General features: G+C 43.4%; 1 protein-coding gene across 2 annotated transcripts in view; it reads left to right on the top strand.

Moving 5' to 3' along the window:
- LOC118359266 (peroxisome proliferator-activated receptor alpha-like) overlaps positions 1–24,778 on the top strand; it is a 69,203-nt gene that overhangs the window by 39,660 nt on the left and 4,765 nt on the right. For both annotated transcript variants that reach the window (XM_035737700.2, XM_035737699.2), the window contains exons 5-6: positions 9,183–9,382; positions 24,119–24,575. In XM_035737700.2, coding sequence (XP_035593593.1) covers positions 9,183–9,382; positions 24,119–24,575 — 657 coding nt within the window. The remainder of the gene's footprint in view (positions 1–9,182; positions 9,383–24,118; positions 24,576–24,778) is intronic.

Raw genomic sequence — 24,778 nt, 5'->3', positions numbered from 1 at the left:
TAAGGTGGGGCTGTATTGCATTGGCTGAACCCTGTCACCCTTTAGGTGTGAACAGAGACAAGCAGTGTGAGTCTCAGTCTGGGCCTACAGGTCACATGACCAGGGCTGCCCACTGATCAATGAACTGACCGAGTGGAGAATTTAAGGTCATTTAGACTGATAGTGAGCTGTGCAGTGTAGAGCAGGGGCTCTTTCAATAGGATACATTACTTGTGGAACCTTACTAAAAACTGGGTCCACTGTCCAGACAAAAATCACAGACAATCACTCTCATACAGACAGACAGACAGACAGACAGACAGACAGACAGACAGACAGACAGACAGACAGACAGACAGACAGACAGACAGACAGACAGACTATTCGCAATATAAACATAATGATCTTTCCTTTATATAGAGTTAATCTATGAACAATAAACTTGATATAGGATAATGAAGTCAAAGCATTTCACTGCACCCGCTATAAAATCTGCTAAACTGTGTACGTGTCCAATACAATTTGATTTGAAGTCTTTGGCCCTATTTGAAGGATGATGTTTACCTGTGTGTTTTGTGTCAACATACAACATGGCATTCTGACCCTAAGGTCCATGTCCTGCTGTTTACAATGGACTGAAATAGAATTAAGGGGTGACTTTGTGCATGGTGTGGAGGGATGTGAAGGGGAGCTTAGCAAGGTCACTGTAGTAGTTGGTCAGAGTTGACGGAGACAGACAGACAGACAGACAGACAGACAGACAGACAGACAGACAGACAGACAGACAGACAGACAGACAGACAGACAGACAGACAGACAGACAGACAGACATACATACATACATACATACATACATACATACATACATACATACATACATACATACATACATACATACATACATACATGCAGTAAACTCATGGACACAATTCAGGTTGTGATACCACTGAACTGAACACCATCATGCTGGAGAGGATACCTATTTTCTGTGTATTTGAGTATTTTCAAATAATGTGGCCCGAATCAACTACTTATTTTATATACAGTACCACTCAAAAGTTTGTACACATCTACTAAGGTTTTTTTTTTTTTTTTACTATTTTGTACATTGTAGAAAATAATAAAGACATCAAAACTATGAAATAACACATGTGGAATCATGTAGTAACCAAAAAAGTGTTAAACATATTTTAGATTTTAGATTCTTCAAAGTAGATTTGCACACTCTTGGCAATCTCTCAACCAGCTTCACCTGGAATGCTTTTCCAACAGTCTTGAAGGAGTTCCCACAAAACTTTCAGCAGCATTGAAGGTCCCCAAGAACACAGTGGCCTCCATATGGAAAAAGTTTGGAACCACCAAGACTCTTCCTAGAGCTGGCCGCCCGGCCAAACTGGGCAATCTAGAGTGAAGAGCCTTGGTCAGGGAGGTGACCAACAATCCTCTAGAGTTCCTCTGTGGAGATGGAAGAACCTTCCAGAAGGACAACCATCTCTGCAGCTCTCCACCAACCAGACGGAAGCCACTCCTCAGTAAAATACACATGACAGCTCGCTTAATTTTTCCAAAAGGCACCTAAAGATTCTCAGACCATAAGAAACCAGATTCTCTGGTCTGATGAAACCAAGATTGATCTCTTTGGACTGAATGCCAAGCGTCACGTCTGGAGGAAACCGGGCACCATCCCTACGGTGAAGCATGGTGGTGGCAGCATCATGCTATGGGGATGTTTTTCAGCGGCAGGGAAAGGGAGACTAGTCAGGATCGAGGGAAATATGAACTGAGCAAAGTACAGAGAGATCCTTGATGAAAACCTGCTCCAGAGCGCTCAAGACCTCAGACTGGGGCGAAGGTTCACCTTCCAACAGGACAACGACCCTAAGGTCACAGCCAAGACAAAGGTGTGCCAAGCTTGTAGCGTCATACCCAAGAAGACTCAATGCTGTAATCACTGCCAAGGGTGCTTCTACAAAGTACTGAGTAAAGGGTCTGAATACTTACAGTACCAGTCAAAAGTTTGGACACACCTACTCATTCAAGTGTTTTTCTTTATTTTTACTATTATCAACATTGTAGAATAATAGTGAAGACATCAAAACTATCAAATAAATCTATGAATCTGGTAATAACCAAAAAAAAGTGTTAAACAAATCAAAATATATTTTATATCTGAGATTCTTTAAAGTAGCCAACCTTTGCCTTGATGACAGCTTTGCACACTCTTGGTATTCTCTCAACCAGCTTCATGAGGAATGTTTTTCCAGCAGTCTTGAAGAAGTTCCCACATATACTGAGCACTTGTTGACTGCTTTTCCTTCACTGCGGTCCAACTCATCCCAAACCATCTCAATTGGGTTGAGGTCAGGTGATTGTGGAGGCCAGGTCATCTGATGCAACACCATCACGCTCCTTCTTTGTCAAAAAGCCCTTACACAGCCTGGAGCTGTTTTGGGTCATTGTCATAGTTTTGATGTCGTCACTATTATTCTACAAATGTAGAACATATAGAAAAACCCTGGAATGAGTAGGTGTGTCCAAACTACTGACTGGTACTGTATGTGAATTTGTTATTTATGTATTTTATTTTGAATAAAGTAGCAAACATTTCTAAAAACCTGTTTTTGCTTTGTCATTATGGGCTATTATGTGTAGATTAAAGAGGGGGGAAAACAATTTAATACATTTTAGAATAAGGCTGTAAAGTAATAATGTGGAAAAAGTCAAGGGGTCTGAATACTTTCCGAAGGCACTGTATATATATATTGTTGGAGGCAAATGCTTAACAACTCCTGGCAATGGGAACCCAAAGGGGTCACATTGTCACTCCCCCAGCCCCCACCTAACCCTAATGATAGAACCTATCACAACTCCGCCCCCACCTAACCCTAATGATAGAACCTATCACAACTCCGCCCCCACCTAACCCTAATGATAGAACCTATCACAACTCCGCCCCCACCCAAGCCTAATGATAGGTTCTATCACAACTCCGCCCCCATCTAACCCTAATGATAGGTCCTATCACAACTCCGCCCCCACCTAACCCTAATGATAGAACCTATCACAACTCCGCCCCACCTAACCCTAATGATAGAACCTATCACAACTCCGCCCCCATCTAACCATAATGATAGAACCTATCACAACTCCGCCCCCACCTAACCCTAATGATAGAACCTATCACAACTCCGCCCCCACCTAACCCTAATGATAGAACCTATCACAACTCAGCCCCCACCTAACCCTAATGATAGAACCTATCACAACTCCGCCCCCACCTAACCCTAATGATAGAACCTATCACAACTCCGCCCCCATCTAACCCTAATGATAGAACCTATCACAACTCCGCCCCCACCTAACCCTAATGATAGAACCTATCACAACTCCGCCCCCACCTAACCCTAATGATAGAACCTATAACAACTCAGCCCCCACCTAACCCTAATGATAGAACCTATCACAACTCCGCCCCCACCTAACCCTAATGATAGAACCTATCACAACTCCGCCCCCACCTAACCCTAATGATAGAACCTATAACAACTCAGCCCCCACCTAACCCTAATGATAGAACCTATAACAACTCAGCCCCCACCTAACCCTAATGATAGGTTCTATCACAACTCAGCCCCCACCTAACCCTAATGATAGGTTCTATCACAACTCAGCCCCCACCTAAACCCTAATGATAGAACCTATCACAACTCCGCCCCCACCTAACCCTAATGATAGAACCTATCACAACTCCGCCCCCACCTAACCCTAATGATAGAACCTATCACAACTCAGCCCCCACCTAACCCTAATGATAGAACCTATCACAACTCCGCCCCCACCTAACCCTAATGATAGAACCTATCACAACTCCGCCCCCATCTAACCCTAATGATAGAACCTATCACAACTCCGCCCCCACCTAACCCTAATGATAGAACCTATAACAACTCAGCCCCCACCTAACCCTAATGATAGAACCTATAACAACTCAGCCCCCACCTAACCCTAATGATAGAACCTATCACAACTCCGCCCCCACCTAACCCTAATGATAGAACCTATCACAACTCCGCCCCCACCTAACCCTAATGATAGAACCTATCACAACTCCGCCCCCACCTAACCCTAATGATAGAACCTATAACAACTCAGCCCCCACCTAACCCTAATGATAGAACCTATAACAACTCAGCCCCCACCTAACCCTAATGATAGAACCTATCACAACTCCGCCCCCACCTAACCCTAATGATAGAACCTATCACAACTCAGCCCCCACCTAAACCCTAATGATAGAACCTATCACAACTCCGCCCCCACCTAACCCTAATGATAGAACCTATCACAACTCCGCCCCCACCTAACCCTAATGATAGGTTCTATCACAACTCAGCCCCCACCTAACCCTAATGATAGAACCTATCACAACTCAGCCCCCACCTAAACCCTAATGATAGAACCTATCACAACTCCGCCCCCACCTAACCCTAATGATAGAACCTATCACAACTCCGCCCCCACCCAACCCTAATGATAGAACCTATCACAACTCCGCCCCCACCTAACCCTAATGATAGGTTCTATCACAACTCCGCCCCCACCTAACCCTAATGATAGAACCTATCACAACTCCGCCCCCACCCAAGCCTAATGATAGGTTCTATCACAACTCCGCCCCCACCTAACCCTAATGATAGGTTCTATCACAACTCCGCCCCCACCCAAGCCTAATGATAGGTTCAATCACAACTCCGCCCCCACCCAAGCCTAATGATAGGTTCTATAACAACTCCGCCCCCACCTAACCCTAATGATAGGTTCTATCACAACTCCGCCCCCACCCAAGCCTAATGATAGGTTCTATCACAACTCCGCCCCCATCTAACCCTAATGATAGGTTCTATCACAACTCCGCCCCCACCTAACCCTAATGGTAGGTTCTATCACAACTCCGCCCCCACCTAACCCTAATGATAGGTTCTATCACAACTCCGCCCCCACCTAACCCTAATGGTAGAACCTATCACAACTCCGCCCCCACCTAACCCTAATGGTAGGTTCTATCACAACTCAGCCCCCACCTAACCCTAATGGTAGGTTCTATCACAACTCCGCCCCCATCTAACCCTAATGATAGGTTCTATCACAACTCCGCCCCCACCTAACCCTAATGATAGAACCTATCACAACTCCGCCCCCACCCAAGCCTAATGATAGGTTCTATCACAACTCCGCCCCCATCTAACCCTAATGATAGGTTCTATCACAACTCCGCCCCCATCTAACCCTAATGGTAGGTTCTATCACAACTCAGCCCCCACCTAACCCTAATGATAGGTTCTATCACAACTCCGCCCCCACCTAACCCTAATGGTAGAACCTATCACAACTCCGCCCCCACCTAACCCTAATGATAGGTTCTATCACAACTCCGCCCCCACCTAACCCTAATGGTAGAACCTATCACAACTCCGCCCCCACCTAACCCTAATGGTAGGTTCTATCACAACTCAGCCCCCACCTAACCCTAATGGTAGGTTCTATCACAACTCAGCCCCCACCTAACCCTACTGATAGGTTCTATCACAACTCAGCCCCCACCTTACCCTACTGATAGGTTATATCAAAACTCAGAGGGATACAGACAGGTATGGTGACAGTGGATGAATGGATGCAAATCAAATATTTAAAAAATAAATAACAACAAATGGCAACAGCATCAGTAAGCCAGACAATTTTCAAGTCATACGGAGGGTCTGGCCCTAGTAGAAGATCTATAAAGAGTACCCAGGTGGAATGAAATACATACTTTTTCCCTTTTAAAGTATAACATGTTTTTTTCTAGTTTTAAAAAGTGAATAAAATCGTTTAACTGTCGACTGTGCAATGGACGGTGGACGTTTTTCTACTTAAGAACTGTACGTCTCTTGGAGATGATAGTAGAGAAAGGAAATGCATCCTGCACTGGTCTGGACAGCATTAAGGCAGTAGGTGGTAGACCAAAAAGGGCCACCAGGGGGCACAATTCTACGTTGACTTCAAAAACTACACTGGTTACAGATGTGGCAAAAACACTTGACATGCTTAAGATCTGCAGAAGTGTCTCTACATCGGTCACATACAGGGTAGAGATTTGTCTACATTTTATTTAGCCTAGACAGGTGCATGTCTAGCACAAAATCAACTGCTTCTATTGGAACTATTTGAAAGTATTTTTAAATAATTAACTATAAATAGCCTACTATTTGAAAGTATTTTCAAATACACATTTGAAATGTTATTTTCAAATAATGGATTAAATGCATGGGAGTGTATTTCAGTCAGAGTATTTCAGTATTTTCAAATACTTGCCACGTATATTTCCAAATACATTCCAATATTTAACTAGTCTTTTCGAATAAAAAATAAATAAATACTTCCAAATGTCTTTTAAAGTAATTGAAATACCATAAATGGTATCTGAACCCAGGTCTGGAACTGATTCTCAATATTAGTATTAATTTCAAAATGTTTATGTGGGACCAGCACTTGTGTGTTCAAGACAAGTTTCCCCCCAGGAACAATAAAGTGGGTGTTCACTTATCTTATCTGCACTTCCTATATCTGTACATACAGTCCTCTATCTGTACACACAGTCCCTCTATCTGTACACATAGTCCCTCTATCTGTGCATACAGTCCTCTATCTGTACACACAGTCCCTCTATCTGTACATACAGTCCTCTATCTGTTTATACAGTCCTCTATCTGTGCATACAGTCCTCTATCTGTACACACAGTCCCTCTATCTGTACACATAGTCCCTCTATCTGTGCTTACAGTCCTCTATCTGTACACACAGTCCCTCTATCTGTACACATAGTCCCTCTATCTGTGCATACAGTCCTCTATCTGTACACACAGTCCCTCTATCTGTGCATACAGTCCTCTATCTGTTCACACAGTCCCTCTATCTGTACATAAAGTCCTCTATCTGTACATACAGTCCTCTATCTGTACACACAGTCCCTCTATCTGTGCATACAGTCCTCTGGCTGTACATACAGTCCTCTATCTGTACACACAGTCCCTCTATCTGTGCATACAGTCCTCTGTCTGTACATACAGTCCTCTATCTGTACACACAGTCCCTCTATCTGTGCATACAGTCCTCTATCTGTACATACAGTCCTCTATATCTACATACAGTCCTCTGTCTGTACATACAGTCCCTCTATCTGTGCATACAGTCCTCTGGCTGTACATACAGTCCTCTATCTGTACACACAGTCCCTCTATCTGTGCATACAGTCCTCTGTCTGTACATACAGTCCTCTATCTGTACACACAGTCCCTCTATCTGTGCATACAGTCCTCTGGCTGTACATACAGTCCTCTATCTATACACACAGTCCCTCTATCTGTGCATACAGTCCTCTGTCTGTACATACAGTCCTCTATATGTACATACAGTCCCTCTATCTGTACATACAGTCCTCTATATCTACATACAGTCCTCTGTCTGTACATACAGTCCCTCTATCTGTACATACAGTCCTCTATCTGTACATACAGTCCTCTATATCTACATACAGTCCCTCTATCTGTGCACACAGTCCCTCTATCTGTGCATACAGTCCTCTGTCTGTACATACAGTCCTTTATATCTACATACAGTCCCTCTATCTGTACACACAGTCCCTCTATCTGTGCATGTGTATTGTGTTTCATATGTTTATTTAATTTGTTTATATATTTTTTTAGGGGTGTTTCATATGTTACCTAAATGTAACAGTATACAGGAGAATGACATGGGAGAGGGTCATGGAACATACAGAACCTGATACACTGAGGCTTTAGACCCCCCCCCCTTTTCTCTCTCTCTCCCCCTTTTGCATAAATCATGCGTGGATTTCAATGGAAGATTTACACAAAAGTCTGAGTTCTGTGTGCAATTTATTTCGGTCGTCACTCTTGCCTTGGTAGACTTTTTTCAGCAGGACTACAGCACTCCAGAAGAGACATTATAAATTCCTCCCTGCTCCTTAAGCCTTTCAGCAGCATAGATTGGGTTGTTTGTTGTTTGTTTGACAGACGCTCTGACAGATTGTTGTCCCACACCGTCCCTGTGCTCTGCTTTAGTGAGTCAAAGACTCATCCTCATCCTCCTCTTAGTCTGATGTTCTTATCGCGAGTCTCCTGGGCCCCACTCAGAGCATCTCTCATTTCCTCTTTCTCTAATGACAGTTGGCTGCTGCCTCAGGATCACCATCCTCCTGACGTGGAATGTTATTTGAAATGTTTCAAATACTTTAAGCGTTTGCTTTAGTCTGCCAGGTAAACTCAATTGAGCCCAAGCAAAGTATTTGAAATGATGTCGAATAGTATTTGAACCCAGGTTTGCCATCCTTCCCAGGGATCTGCCAAGTTTAGAGGAACCATTCACTTATACAGTAATCTAATATGGCCCCATTCTGAACACCGGCTTATTTTACTGTAATTTACCAGTCAGTGAATGTGTGTGTGTGTGTGGTGTGGTTAATCACAATAGAACACATTTGTGCTATAGAAGCCAGTGAAATCTGAGCCCAGCTGTATCCCTTTAGAGTACCATAAATATATGCAATAGGTGCACCTGCTGTTGTGTGTGTGTGTGTGTGTGTGTGTGTGTGTGTGTGTGTGTGTGTGTGTGTGTGTGTGTGTGTGTGTGTGTGTGTGTGTGTGTGTGTGTGTGTGTGTGTGTGTGTGTGTGTGTGTGTCAGCGGGAAGGGGTTATTGGTAGTGCAACTGTAATCTGATTAGCTAGACACTTAGGATCAGAGTCACACACACACTAGCTACCTGATTTGTGCTATTTTCTTTAGTGTGCTAGCACATTAATCCTCAACTAGCCCTCATCCTGCCCCCAATTCTCTCAACTGTTCCTGAAACATACAGGACATTAAACTCATGTCTCCAGGGATCCATAACCTGTCTTTATATCTAGAAAACTTAAAACAACAGTGTTCATGATTTGGCAAACAGTACTCAATTGTCTTGAACCTCCATATCTTTCTTATGTTGATTTGATAAACAATATACTGTACAATTGGCATGCGTCTGCATATCTGTCTCAGCAAAACAGATACATCTTTGTCCGTTGCAGTTTAATTCAATAAAAATGACACGTCACTGCCATGCTGCACCTAATGTGTTTTCTTCCTCTCCTCTGTGCTCTCTGTTTAGCGATCCGTTTTGGTCGGATGCCCCAGTCAGAGAAGCTGAAGCTGAAGGCAGAGATCCAGACGGGGGACAGGGAGGTGGAGGACCCCGAGCAAGCCGACCAGAAGACCCTGGCTAGGCACATCTATGAGGCCTACCTCAAAAACTTCAACATGAACAAGGCCAAAGCCCGCACCATCCTCACCGGAAAGACCAGCACTCCAGTAAGAGCAGTGTGTGGAAGTGGGGGGGCTTGGGGCTTGGGGCTTGCTTGCATGTTGGACCAAACTGAAACTCACTGTCCAAAGGGAATAATTCAAATATTGGAAATGCTATTTGTTCCAACCCTAATGAATTACACCATGTCTTTTTTTGTGCAACCAGAAGGGTCCAATATTATATTTTGAATGATTCCCTTTGGAGTGTGTAGGCTGCATTTGGATCCAGTTTAAATGTGATGAAATGGGCAATCAAACAGCCCTTATGTGTCAATATAACCTGGCAACAACTACGCAATAGGAGCCAAAGAATCATGCAACGACAGAAATACATTTCTAGGACACATCTGTCTGAATATACTTTATGAAGAGACACTCTATATGACCCTGACTCATAAAGGACCATTATTAACAGTATTTGGGAAAAAACTCCTTCCATCTTGCTTTAAAGATTATGCCCTTAGATCTGTGGACTCCAAGAGTAGATTATATGGGTGGGATAAGTGTTATGTTTCTGGTAAATTGGTGAATTCCATCATTGGTGGGTGTAGGTGTGGCAAGGGTCAGAAAGAAGATGTCAGAAAGGATTCAGTCAGTAAGCGGTCAGTGGTCACAGGTCAGTTGAAATACACATCCACATGTAACACAGACCAAACTGTTACTGTAGTTCCTATGTTCGGTGGTGAGTCTGTAGTTCCTCTGTTCAGTGGTGAGTCTGTAGTTCCTCTGTTTAGTGGTTCAGTTTCATGCATGTTAACATTAGAAGCCTTCTCCCTAAATTAGTTTTGTTCACTACTTTATCACACTCTGCGAACCCGGATGTCCTAGCCGTGTCTGAATCCTGCTTAGGAAGGCCATCAAAAATCCTGAAATTCCCATCCCTAACTATAACATTTTCCGACAAGATAGAACTGCTAAAGGGGGAGGAGTTGCAATCTACAGCAGAGATAGCCTGCAGAGTTTTGTCATACTATCCAGGTCTGTGCCCAAACAATTCAAGCTTCTACTTTTAAAAATCCATACTGTTAGGTGACCTAAATTGGGACATGCTTAACACCCAGGCCGTCCTACAATCCAAACTAGATGTCCTCAATCTCACACAAATTATCAAGAAACCTACCAGGTACAACCCTAAATCCGTAACCATGGGCATCCTCTTAGATATCATCCTGATCAACATGCCCTCTAAATACACCTCTGCTTTCTTCAACCAGGATCTCAGCGATCACTGCCTCATTGCCTGCATGCGTAATGGGTCCGCGGTCAAACGACCACCCCTCATCACTGTCAAACGCTCCCTTTAAACACACCCTAAAACCTAAAACACAGCGACCAGGCCTTTCTAATCGACTTGGCCCGGGTATCCTGGAAGGATATTGACCTCATCCCATCAGTAGAAGTTGCCTGGTTGCTCTTCAAAAGTGCTTTCCTCACCATCTTAAATAAGCATGCCCCATTCAAAAAATGAACAGACATGGTTCACCCCAGACCTGACTGCCCTTGACCAGCACAAAAACATCCTGTGGCATTCTGCATTAGCAACAAATAGCCCCTGTGATATGCAACTTTACAGGGAAGTCAGCAACCAATATACTCAGTCAGTTAGGAAAGCTAAGACTAGCTTTTTCAAAAAGAAATGTGCATCCTATAGCACTAATTCCAAAAAGTTTTGGAACACTGTAAAGTCCATGGAGAATAAGAGCACCTCCTCCCAGCTGCCCACTGCACTGAGGATAGGAAACACTAAATCTACGATAATCGATAGTTTCAATAAGCATTTTCCTATGGCTGGCAATGCTTTCCACCTGGCTACCCCTGCCCCGACCAACATCTCAGCACCCTCTGCAGCATCTTGCCCAAGCAACTCCCCCGCTGCAAAATCAGGAATACCTACAAAGCAGCCTGGGCGAGACAATCTGGACCCTCTCTTTCTAAAATTATCCTCCAAAATTGTTGCAACCCTTTTTACTAGCATATTCAACCTCTCTTTCGTATCATCTGAAATCCCCCCAAAAATCTGTCCTGTGTGTTACCTCCTCAGAGATCTGTCCTGTGTTAGCATCACTACTCTGGACAGCTCTGGCTTGGAATATATGGACAACTACAAATACCTAGGTGTCTGGTTAGACTGTAAACTCGCCTTCCAGACTCACATTAAGCTTATCCAATCCAAAATTAAATCTAGAATCAGCTTCCTATTTCACAGCAAAGCCTCCTTCAATCATGCTGCCAAACATACCCTCGTAAAACTGACTAACCTACCGATCCTTGACTTCGACGATGTAATTTACAAAATAGCCTCCAACCCTCTACTCGGCAAACTGGATGTAGTCTATCACAGTGCCATCTGTTTCGTCACCAAAGCCCCATATACTACCCACCACTGCGACCTGTATGCTCTCGTTGGCTGGCCCTCACTACATATTTGTTGCCAAACCCACTGGCTCCAGTTCATCTATAAGTCTTTGTTAGGTAAAGCCCCACCTTATCTCAGCTCACTGGTCACCATAGCAACACCCACCCGCAGCACGCGCTCCAGCAGGTATATTTCACTGATCATCCCCAGAGCCAACACTTCTTTTGGCTGCCTTTCCTTCCAGTTCTCCGCTGCCAATGACTGGAATGAATTGCAAAAATCTCTGAAGCTGGAGTCTTATATCTCCCTCTCTAACTTTAAGCATCAGCTGTCAGAGCAGCTTACCAATCACTGTACCTGTACACAGCCCATCTGTAAATAGCACACCCAACTACCTCATCCCCATATTATTACTTACCCTCTTGCTCTTTTGCACCCCAGTATCTCTACTTGCACATCCTCATCTGCACATACAGTGCCTTGCGAAAGTATTCGGCCCCCTTGAACTTTGCGACCTTTTGCCACATTTCAGGCTTCAAACATAAAGATATAAAACTGTATTTTTTTGTGAAGAATCAACAAGTGGGACACAATCATGAAGTGGAACGACATTTATTGGATATTTCAAACTTTTTTAACAAATCAAAAACTGAAAAATTGGGCGTGCAAAATTATTCAGCCCCTTTACTTTCAGTGCAGCAAACTCTCTCCAGAAGTTCAGTGAGGATCTCTGAATGATCCAATGTTGACCTAAATGACTAATGATGATAAATACAATCCACCTGTGTGTAATCAAGTCTCCGTATAAATGCACCTGCACTGTGATAGTCTCAGAGGTCCGTTAAAAGCGCAGAGAGCATCATGAAGAACAAGGAACACACCAGGCAGGTCCGAGATACTGTTGTGAAGAAGTTTAAAGCCTGATTTGGATACAAAAAGATTTCCCAAGCTTTAAACATCCCAAGGAGCATGGTGCAAGCGATAATATTGAAATGGAAGGAGTATCAGACCACTGCAAATCTACCAAGACCTGGCCGTCCCTCTAAACTTTCAGCTCATACAAGGAGAAGACTGATCAGAGATGCAGCCAAGAGGCCCATGATCACTCTGGATGAACTGCAGAGATCTACAGCTGAGGTGGGAGACTCTGTCCATAGGACAACAATCAGTCGTATATTGCACAAATCTGGCCTTTATGGAAGTGGCAAGAAGAAAGCCATTTCTTAAAGATATCCATAAAAAGTGTTGTTTAAAGTTTGCCACAAGCTACCTGGGAGACACACCAAACATGTGGAAGAAGGTGCTCTGGTCAGATGAAACCAAAATTGAACTTTTTGGCAACAATGCAAAACGTTATGTTTGGCGTAAAAGCAACACAGCTCATCACCCTGAACACACCATCCCCACTGTCAAACATGGTGGTGGCAGCATCATGGTTTGGGCCTGCTTTTCTTCAGCAGGGACGGGGAAGATGGTTCAAATTGATGGGAAGATGGATGGAGCCAAATACAGGACCATTCTGGAAGAAAATCTGATGGAGTCTGCAAAAGACCTGAGACTGGGAAGGAGATTTGTCTTCCAACAAGACAATGATCCAAAACATAAAGCAAAATCTACAATGGAATGGTTCAAAAATAAACATATCCAGGTGTTAGAATGGCCAAGTCAAAGTCCAGACCTGAATCCAATCGAGAATCTGTGGAAAGAACTGAAAACTGCTGTTCACAAATGCTCTCCATCCAACCTCACTGAGCTCGAGCTGTTTTGCAAGGAGGAATGGGAAAAAATGTCAGTCTCTCGATGTGCAAAACTGATAGAGACATACCCCAAGCGACTTACAGCTGTAATCGCAGCAAAAGGTGGCGCTACAAAGTATTAACTTAAGGGGGCTGAATAATTTTGCACGCCCAATTTTTCAGTTTTTGATTTGTTAAAAAAGTTTGAAATATACAATAAATGTCGTTCCACTTCATGATTGTGTCCCACTTGTTGTTAATTCTTCACAAATAAATACAGTTTTATATCTTTATGTTTGAAGCCTGAAATGTGGCAAAAGGTTGCAAAGTTCAAGGAGGCCGAACACTTTCGCAAGGCACTGTATATTACTCCAGTGTTAAATTGTAATTAATTTCACCTCTATGGCCTATTTATTGCCTTACCTCCCTACTCTTCTACATTTGCACACACTGTACATAGATTGTTCTATTATGCTTTTGACTGTACATTAGTTTATGTGTAACTCTGTGTTGTTTGTTTTGTTGCACTGCTTTGATTTATCTTGGCCAGGTCACAGTTGTAAATGAGAACATGTTCTCAACTGACCTACCTGGTTAAATAAAGGTGGGGAAAAAAGTGGTGAGTCTTTAGTTCTTCTGTTCAGTGGTGAGTCTGTAGTTCTTCTATTCAGTGGTGAGTCTGTAGTTCCTCTGTTCAGTGGTGAATCTGAGTTCTTCGGTTCAGTGGTTAGGCTGTAGTTCTCTGTTCAGTGGTAAATCTGAGTTCTTTGGTTCAGTGGTTAGGCTGTAGTTCTCTGTTCAGTGGTGAGTCTGTAGTTCTCTGTTCAGTGGTGAGTCTGTAGTTCTCTGTTCAGTGGTGAGTCTGTAGTTCTCTGTTCAGTGGTGAATCTGAGTTCTTCGGTTCAGTGGTTAGGCTGTAGTTCTCTGTTCAGTGGTGAGTCTGTAGTTCTCGGTTCAGTGGTGAATCTTTGGTTCTCTTTATACAACGGGTGGTTCTTATCCTAAATGCTGATTGGTTAAAACCGCATTCCAGCCGGTGTCTATTCCACAAGTTAAGATATATGATGTTAAAATGCCTATTTACTCTGTTCCATCTTACTGCGCAATCCACTGTTTCATCAGCCCAGCCAGGCTATTTATGTACTTGATCTCCACTATAAAAGTAATCTAGACATTATCTCATATTTCTGTTAGACTAACATTTATTTTTCAACAGTGGATATTTGTATAAACCTTGCTGTCTGTCTCTGTTACATTTGCAAAATTGTTTCAATATTCAAATTCAATCTCAAATTCGATCTCCCATAGTAATGAGCGTGTCTTTTGACGGGACAAGACAGACAGGCAGGCAGCGTTTCTCAGCCAGTTGAAATCATCAATCAGCTGGCATAGTTTTTATGGATACTGTTGAAGTCGGAAGTTTACATACACTTAGGTTGGAGTCATTAAAACTTGTTTTTCAACCATTCCACAAATTAGGTTAGGACATCTACTGTTAGGACATCTACTGTTAGGACATCTACTTTGTGCATGACACAAGTAATATTTCCAACAATTGTTTACAGACAGATTATTTCACTGTATCACAATTCCATTGGGTCAGAAGAAAACATACACTAAGTTGACTGTGGCTTTAAACAGCTTGGAAAAATCCAGGAAATTATGTCATGGCTTTAGAAGCTTCTGATAGGCTAATTGACATAATTTGAGTCAATTGGAGGTGTACCTGTAGATGTATTTCAAGGCCTACCTTCAAACTCAGTGCCTCTTTGCTTGACATCATGGGAAAATCAAAAGAAATCAGCCAAGACCTCAGAAATAAAATTGTAGACTTCCACAAGTGTGGTTCATCCTTGGGAACAATTTCCAAGCGCCTGAAGGTACCACATTCATCTGTACAAACAATAGTACGCAAGTATAAACACCATGGGACCATGCAGCCATCATACTGCTCAGGAAGGAGACACGTTCTGTCTCCTAGAGATGAATGTACTTTTGTGCGAAAAGTGCAAATCAATCCCAGAACAACAGCAAAGGACCTTGTGAAGATGCTGGAGGAAACAGGTTCAAAAGTATCTATATCCACAGTAAAACGAGTCCTATAACGACATCACCTGAAAGGCGGCTCAGCAAGGAAGAAGCCACTGCTCAAAAACCGCCTTCAAAAAGCCAGACTGCGGTTTGCAACTGCACATGAGGACAAAGATCGTACTTTTGGAGAAATGTCCTCTGGTCTGATGAAACAAAAATAGAACTGTTTGGCCATAATGACCATCGTTATATTTGGTGGAAAAGGGAGAGGCTTGCAATCCAAAGAACACCATCCCACCCGTGAAGCACGGAGGTGGCAGCATCATGTTGTGGAGGTGCTTTGCTGCAGGAGGGACTGGTGCACTTCACAAAATAGATGGCATCATGAGGAGGCAAAATTATGTGGATATATTGAAACAACATCTCAAGACATCAGTCAGGAAGTTAAAACTTGGTTGCAAATGGGTCTTCCAAATGGACAATGACCCCAAGCATACTTCCAAAGTTGTGGCAAAATGGCTTAAGGACAACAAAGTGAAGGTATTGGAGTGGCCATCACAAAACCCTGACCTCAATCCTACAGAAAATGTGTGGGCAGAACTGGAAAAGCGTGTGCGAGCAAGGAGGCCTACAAACCTGACTCAGTTACACCAGGTCTGTCAGAAGGAATGGGACAAAATTCACCCAACTTATTGTGGGAAGCTTCTGGAAGGCTACCCAAAACTTATGACCCAAGGGTAAACAATTTAAAGGCAATGCTACCAAATACTAATTTGAGTGTATGTAAACTTCTGCCCCACTGGGAATGTGATGAAAGAAATAAAAGCTGAAATAAATCATTCTCTCTACTATTAATCTGACATTTCACATTCTTAAAACAACGTGGTGATCCTAACTGACCTAAAACAGGGAATTTTTACTCGGATTAAATGTCAGGAATTGTGAAAAACTGAGTTTAAATATATTTGGCTAAGGTGTATGTAAACTTCTGACTTCAACTGCATGTACAAAGAAATGTAAATTGAAAAAAGGTAAAAATAAACAAAGTGTAGCTAGTTTGCAGTCTTTCCAGTTTAAGTTTGAAGTGATTGTGTTGGCTGTGTTGTTGGCGAGTTCCTCTGAACAACTGTGTCCTGACAAGAGAGCACATTTTTTATGCCAGGTGAAATCGCGCCTCATTGTTATGGATGTATCCAAATAAAATGTCACGACAAAACAGCTTAAACAAACGCAAATGCAGCTACTGCTGTTATTCTGGCTGCACTGTTTGGCGTGACTGGTAGTTAGCCGTAGTTGGCTAGCTACGGTAGCAAGCAAGGGATAAGAACGTTGGCAGCCAGTATGGCAATGGAACATTTAGAACGAACTACTCGGTCATGTCCATAGATACAGAACAAAAAGACAATGACTGGGTCGCGTCTCTGGCAACCGAAAATCAAATCAAAGAAATGGCTAAAATACATTAGAATAGAATACAGTATATACATATGAGATCAGTAATGCAGTTTGTAAACATTATTAAAGTGACTAGTGGCCAGTGATTCCATGTCTATGTATATAGGGAAGCAGCCTCTAAGGTGCAGGGTTGAGTAACCAGGTGGTAGCCGGCTAGTGATGGCTATTCAACAGTCTGATGGCCTTAAGAGAAAAGCAGTTTTTCAGTCTCTCGGTCCCAGCTTTGATGCACCTGTACTGACCTTGCCTTCTGGATGATAGCTCGGATGGTTGATGTCCTTGATGATCTTTTTGGACTTCCTGTGACATCGGGTGCTGTAGGTGTCCTGAAGGGCAGGTAGTGTGCCCCCAGTGATGCGTTGGGCAAACAGCACCACCCTCTGGAGAACCCTGTGGTTTCGGGCGGTGCAGTCGGTGATACAGCCAAACAGGATACTCTCAATTGTGCATTTGTAAAAGTTTCTGAGGGTCCTAGGGGCCAAGACACATTTCTTCAGCCTCCTGAGGTTGAAGAGGCGCTGTTGCGCCTTCTTCACCACACTGTCTGTGTGGGTGGACCATTTCAGTTTGTCCGTGATGTGTACGCCGAAGAACTTGAAGCTTTCCCCCTTCTCCACTGCGGTCCCGTCGATGTGGATAGGGGCATGCTCCTTCTGCTGTTTTCTGAAGTCCACGATCAGCTTCTTCATGTTGTTGATGTTGAGGGAGAGGTTATTTTCCTGGCATCACTCTGCCAGGGCCCTCACCTCCTCCCTGTAGGCTGCCTTGTCATTGTTGGTAATCAGTGTCATTTGCAAACTTGATGATTGAGTTGGAGGCATGCATGGCCACACAGTCATGGGGGAACAGGGAGTACAGGAGGGGCTGAGTACGAACCCCTGTGTTGAGGATCAGTGAAGTGGAGGTGTTGTTTCCAACCTTCACCACCTGCGGGTGGCCCATCAGGAACTCCAGGACCCAGTTGCACAAAGTGGGGTTCAAATCCAGGGCCCCGAGCTTAATGATGAGCTTGGAGGGTACTATGGTGTTGAAGGCTAAGCTATAGTCAATGAACAGCATTCTGATGTAGGTATTCCTCTTGTCCAGATGGGATAGGGCAGTATGCAGTGTGATGGTGATTGCATCATCTGTGGATCTATTGGGGCGGCAAGCAAATGAATGGAAGTAGGGGCGTCAGTAGTAGGTCTAGGGTGTCAGGTAAAGTGGAGGTGATATGATCCTTAACCTCTCAAAGCACTTCATGATGACAGAAGTGAGTGTTAGTTCAGTCTCTGTACTGACGTTTTGCCTGTTTGATTGCCTTACGGAGGGAATAACTACACTGTTTGTATCCAACCATATTCCTAGTCACCTTGCCATGGTTAAATGCAGTGTTTTGCCCTTTCAGTTTTGCGTGAATGCTGCCATCTATCCATTTCTGGTTTGGGTAGGTTTTAATAGTCACCTTAGGAACAACATCCCCTATACACTTCCTGATGAACTCAGTCACTGTGTCCGTGTAAACGTCAATGTTATTCTCATAGGCTACCCAGAACATATCAGAGTCCTTGTGATCAATCTTGAAGCATGGATTCTGATTGGTCAGACCAGCGTTGAATAGTCCTTAGCACAGGTACTTCCTGTTTGAGTTTCTGCCTTTAGGAATGGAGGAGCAAAATGGAGCAGTGATCTGATTTGCCGAAGGTAGGCATCTCGAAAAGGCGAGTACCAGTGGTCTAGTGTTTTTCCTAAGCGAGTACTACAGCCAATGTGTTGATAGAACTTCCATAGCGGTTTCTTTAAATTTTCTTGGTTAAAATCCTACAATAAATGTGGCCTCAAGATATGTGGTTTCCAGTTTCCATAAAGTCCAGTGTAGGTCCTTGAGGGCTGTTGTGGTATCGGCTTGAGTGGGAATATACAGTTTCTGTATGTTATCACACCATGAGTAGTTAACCATGAAACATACACCCCCGCCTTTCTTCTTCCCAGAAAGTTCTTTACTCCTGTCTGCATGGACGGGAACAGTATATCCCGAGAGATATGATTCCCTGAAACAGAGTATGTTACAGTCCCTTATGTCTCTCTGGAAGGAGATCCTTGCCCTGATCTCGTCGACTTAATTGTCCAGAGACTGAACATTAGCGAGTAATACACTCGGAAGCGGTGGATGGTGTGCCCTCCTCCTGAGTCGCACTCCGAATACCTCTTTTCTTCCGGCCACGTCTTGGCCACGTCAGCCTCTGGGATAAATTAAATTGCCCTGGGGGATACAAGTAAATGATCAAATTCAGGAAAGTCGTATTCCTGGCCGTAATGCTGGTTGGTGAGTTACCACCGCTCTGATATCAAAAGTTATATCCGGCTCTATGTAATATATATATATTTTTTAACGTTCTGGGCTAGTAATGTAAGAAATAACACACCAAAAAAACTAAATATAGCAAAGTTGCTTAGGAGCTAGAAGCAGAGCTGCCACTGTTTACAGGCGTGCCAATATATCTTGCAAACACCGGCTTCTCTGGCATTATCCATTGAGTATCCACTCAGACTTCAGTAGTCTAGTCCAGTTACTAGTTACTAGAGTTAATGATAGTCTAGTCCAGTTGTTAGAAGTGATTCAGTCCAAGCAGTTTGATCTTCTCCAGGTTTCCCAATGAGCTCATGGTATCACAGTGTTGTAAACAGTGAGCAGAAACTGTGGACCAACTACACTGTATGTATAGACACTCAGTTTAGCTTTAGCATATCCTTTAGCATAGCCTTTTAGCAATGCCTTGAGGGGAGAGTGGGTTAAGTTGAGCTCAAGGGATAAGTTGAGCCACCCTTGTTTGTAGGAAGCCATACAGTGCATTTATAAAGCATTCAGACCCATTTATTCAGGACATTTAGAGACTCCTGCGTTGTCTTGGCTGTATGTTGACGGTCATTGTCCTGTTGCAAGGTGAACCTTCGCCCCAGTCTGAGGTCTTGAGCGCTTTGGAGAAGATTTTCATCAAGAATCTCGACTGACTAGTCTCCCACTCCCTGCTGCTGAAAAACATACCCACAGCATGATGATGCTACCACCATGCTTCACCGTAGGGATGGTGCCAGGTTTCCTCCAGATGTGACGCTAGGCATTTAGGACAAATAGTTCAATCTTGGTTTCATCAGACCAGAGAATCTTGTTTCTCATGATCTGGGAGTCCTTTAGGTGCCTTTTGCAAAACTCCAAGCAGAATGTCATGTGTGTGGCTTCCGTCTGGCCACTCTACCATAAAGGCCTGATTGGTGGAGTGCTGCAGAGATGGTTGTTCTCCCATCTCCACAGAGGAACTCTGGAGCTCTGTCAGAGTCACCATAGGGTTGTTGGTCACCTCCTTGACCAAGGCGCAGCTCCTCCGATTGCTCAGTTTGGCGGGTGGCCAGCTCTAGGAATAGTCTTGGTGTTTCAAAACTTCTTCCATTTAAGAATAGTATAGTTGCCACAGTGTTCTTGGGAACCTTCAATCCTGCAGAAATGTTTTGGTACCCTTCCCCAGATGTGTCTCAGAGCTCTAAGGACGATTCCTTAGACCTCATGGCTTGGTTTTTGCTCTGACATGCACTGTCAACTGTGGGACCTTATACAGACAGGTGTGTGCCTTTCCAAATCATGTCCAATCAATAGAATTTACCACAGGTGGACCTAGTCACATTGTAGAAACATCTCAAGGATGATCAATGGAAACATGGATGCACCTGAGCTCAATTTCGAGTCTCATAGCAAAGGGTCTGAATAATTATGTAAATAAGGTATTTCTGTTTTGAATATTTACATTACATTTGCAAAAAAAAATGTTTAACTGCTTTGTCATTATGGGGTATTGTGTGTAGATTGATGAGGGACATTTTTTATTTAATTAATTTTAGAATAAGGCTGTAACAACATTTGGAAAAAGGGAAGGGGTCCAAATGCACTGTACACAAAATTAATCATGTGACCAAATATTTAGGAAGAGGTCATAATTTCATGGAGTCTGTGGGGGAAGAAACCACATTGAAAAAGTGATATGAAAGTTACTTCCAAAAAACAGATTTTCGCCAAGTCAAATGCATTTATTGTGTTAGAGGTTTTATGATGTTTGTATCTAAACCAGTGGTTCCCAACCAGGGGTACTAGGACCTGGGGGTACTTGGCCTATCAGCTGGGGGTACTTGAGAAAACTCATGAGACCATAGACCTACTGGTAAAACTCATGAGACCATAGACCTACTGGTAAAATGCACATGAAGGGTACTTTAGGGATACTCCGGGCAGAGCCAAATTCAGTTGTTGGTGATCTAAACCAAAGTAGATCATTTGAAGATTGTTCTATACATTGGGTTTTTTATAAGCTACCATATGAGGTCCTAAACCTAGCATGAAAGTGTATCCTTGTAGCTGTGTGAGCTAATATAGTCAAAAGGTTTGCCTTGGGGTAAGTTGAGCCAATGGCCATGGAGAAAATTTTGCCAATGTTGGAACCAATGGCAAGTTAAGCAAATTAAAGTGTTTTCTTACCAGGCGTAATGCAAGGAATTATTGCAGGGATATCAGGTAACAACAGGGCCTGGCCTATGTTAAAAGTGTCATTAAAAAGTACAAAGCGTTTGTTTGTTACACCCCTTTTGCCCACAGAACAGCCTCAATTCGTCAAGGTATGGACTCTACAAGGTGTTGAAAGCGTTCCTCAAGTTGGCTGGTTGTCCGGGTGGTGGACCATTCTTGATACACACAGGAAACTGTTGAGCGTGAAAAACCCAGCAGTGTTGAAGTTCTCGACACACACACACCGGTGTGCCTGGCACGTACTACCATTCCCCGTTTAAAGCCACTTAAGTATTTTGTCTTGAACTTTCATCTTCTCAAGGCTTAAACATCCTTCTTTAACCTGTCTCCTCCCCTTCATCTATACTAATTGAAGTGGATTTAACAAGTGACATCAATAAGGTTTTGTCATGGAAATCTTTTAGCTTTGTACACTCAGTGTATATATCTCTTTTTCTTTTCTTTTTTTTACCCCTTTTTCTCCCCAATTTCGTAGTGTCCAATTGTTGTAGTAGCTACAATCTTATATCATCGCTACAACTCCCGTATGGGCTCAGGAGAGAGGAAGGTTGAAAGCCATGCGTCCTCCGATACACAACACAACCCAACCCAACCTAGGAAATACTGTCCACCTGGCAACCTTGGTTAGCGCGCACTGTGCCCGGCCCACCACAGGAGTCGCTGGTGCGCGATGAGACAAGGATATCCCTACCGACCAAGCCCTCCCTAACCCAGATGACGCTAGGCCAATTGTGCGTCGCCCCATGGACCTCCCGGTCGCGGCCGGTTACGAAAGAGCCTGGGCGCGAACCCAGAGTCTCTGATGGCACAGCTGGCGCTGCAATACAACGCCCTTAACCACTGCGCCACCCGGGAGGCCTATAGATATCTCTTTTATAAAAAACATACTATATTTCCCTTGACGGAGTAATGCTGAATGTAAAACAATTCTCAATTTACCCAAACACTGTAAAAAATAAAGAAAAAAGCAAACTTAATCAATGGTTTAATCGGCATTATTCTGTGAGTTGAGTGGACTTCAAATGGGCAAGAATTGGAGATAATGTGTTAAGGTTTGTTCACTCAACTGTATATTGGTTCAGCAATATTCCCAAATGTTGAGCAAACACAATCCTATTGCAGCTGGTTGCCTTACAATTATCTGTTGAATATTTTGTCATTCTATTGACAGTGTAGTGCTTCTGCATACAGTATGTATTATATGTTGAATATTGTGTCATTCTATTGACAGTGTAGTGCTTCTGCATACAGTATGTATTATATGTTGAATATTGTGTCATTCTATTGACAGTGTAGTGCTTCTGCATACAGTATGTATTATATGTTGAATATTGTGTCATTCTATTGACAGTGTAGTGCTTCTGCATACAGTATGTATTATATGTTGAATATTGTTTCATTCTATTGACAGTGTAGTGCTTCTGCATACAGTATGCACAGATTGAACCCTTCTTCTGCTTTTGATCAAGCTGCTCCGCCTTCCACCCAGTTGCCACCATCAACAATACTATTTTGGCATTGCCAGTCAAATGTTGGGAGCGTATCATATTGTGAGTTGAGTAAACTGTGTGTAGCATGTAGTTTATCGTTTGCGCAGCATTAACCTATCAGAGCTCTGGGTTTGATATACAGGAGCAGGTGCTGGATTGGCGTCTTGTGGGAACTTTCACCACTGCATCTCTGGTAGTGTAGCCTACTTCCAAAACAGCCCCACCAAAACAGTGACCCAGAGACAGTTGCTTAGCAGCCTTACAATCTAAAAACAAATGTGTTCTTTTTTAACCCGTTGCAAGGTAGAGTTAGATAACTGTTGAGTTTATTTCAGTAAACACAGTCCGTGTGTATTTCCTGTTGGAATCATGTTGAGTTGGTGTCTTTGCAGTGCTTGTTGAGGAAGCACAGGCAGCAGTGTTTTTGTAAGACATGGCTCCGTGTCTAAGGGTACACATGTGATTCCTGTATATTAGATTTACCTGTTGTTTGTTTTGCTACAGCGTAGGACATCTAGACCCGTTTGCCCTGTCCCTAAACATATTTCAGTAGAAACAAGTTAACCTCGCCAGATGCATAATGGCATAAAATACATTTTAGGTTTTGAGACGGGGGAGTTCTTAACTTACTCTAGGGTCAAGAACAGGGATCAGATTATGTCACAATAAGACTATAAACTTCCTGAAATAACATGTTTCCTTTCATCACTCTAGTAGTAGTAATATTGCAAATACCTACCTTTTCCACAGGGTCTTTTTTATTTATTTTACCTTTATTTATTTTACTAGGCAAGTCAGTTAAGAACAAATTCTTATTTTCAATGATGGCCTAGGAACAGTGGGTTAACTGCCAGTTCAGGGGCAGAACGACAGATTTGTACCTTGTCAGCTTGGGGGTTTGAACTTGCAACCTTCCGGTTACTAGTCCAACAGTAACCTTTCTAGGGGCAAGTGTTTGAAATAGGGCCATTCCTATCTACCAACGTTGCTACATAATGGGCATTCATTACACATGACTACAGACTATGGCCAAGATTCAAACCGGAGCGTGGAAGATCCGTGCTTTAGCTCAATCAAAATGTATGTCTCCTCACCACCCTGTCTCCTTTCATGCCCCTGCAGCCATTTGTCATCCACGACATGGATACCCTCCAGCTGGCAGAGCAGACCCTCGTTGCCAAGATGGTGGGCACGGCTGGGGGCCATCTGCTGGAGAAGGAGGCTGAGGTCCGCATCTTCCACTGCTGCCAGTGCACCTCCGTGGAGACGGTCACAGAGCTGACTGAGTTCGCCAAGTCTGTCCCCGGCTTCTCCAGCCTGGACCTGAACGACCAGGTGACTCTGCTGAAGTATGGAGTGTACGAGGCGCTGTTCGCCCTGCTGGCCTCATGTATGAACAAGGACGGCCTCCTGGTGGCCTACGGATCGGGCTTCATCACCAGGGAGTTTCTCAAGAGTCTGAGGAGGCCCTTCAGCGACATGATGGAACCCAAGTTCCAGTTCGCCATGAAGTTCAACGGGCTGGAGCTGGATGACAGTGACCTGGCCCTGTTTGTGGCCGCCATCATCTGCTGTGGAGGTAAGAGAGAGAGAGGTAGAGGCTGGGATCTGGGGTTAATGACCACTAATTGGTACACTAATTGGTAGTTGCCACTAATTGGTAGTTAATTACTAGTGTTATTACTTATCTTCTTGATGGATTTGCTCTTCAGCTCTATGCCAATCATAATGTCTCTTCTTGGATTGGCATAATCCACCTTCTTTCTCTAATTTTGCTGTCCT

This window comes from Oncorhynchus keta, chromosome 26 (genome assembly GCF_023373465.1).
Source record: "Oncorhynchus keta strain PuntledgeMale-10-30-2019 chromosome 26, Oket_V2, whole genome shotgun sequence".
Classification (NCBI taxonomy): Eukaryota; Metazoa; Chordata; class Actinopteri; order Salmoniformes; family Salmonidae; genus Oncorhynchus; species Oncorhynchus keta.
This window is presented reverse-complemented; position numbering and strand designations above follow the sequence as displayed.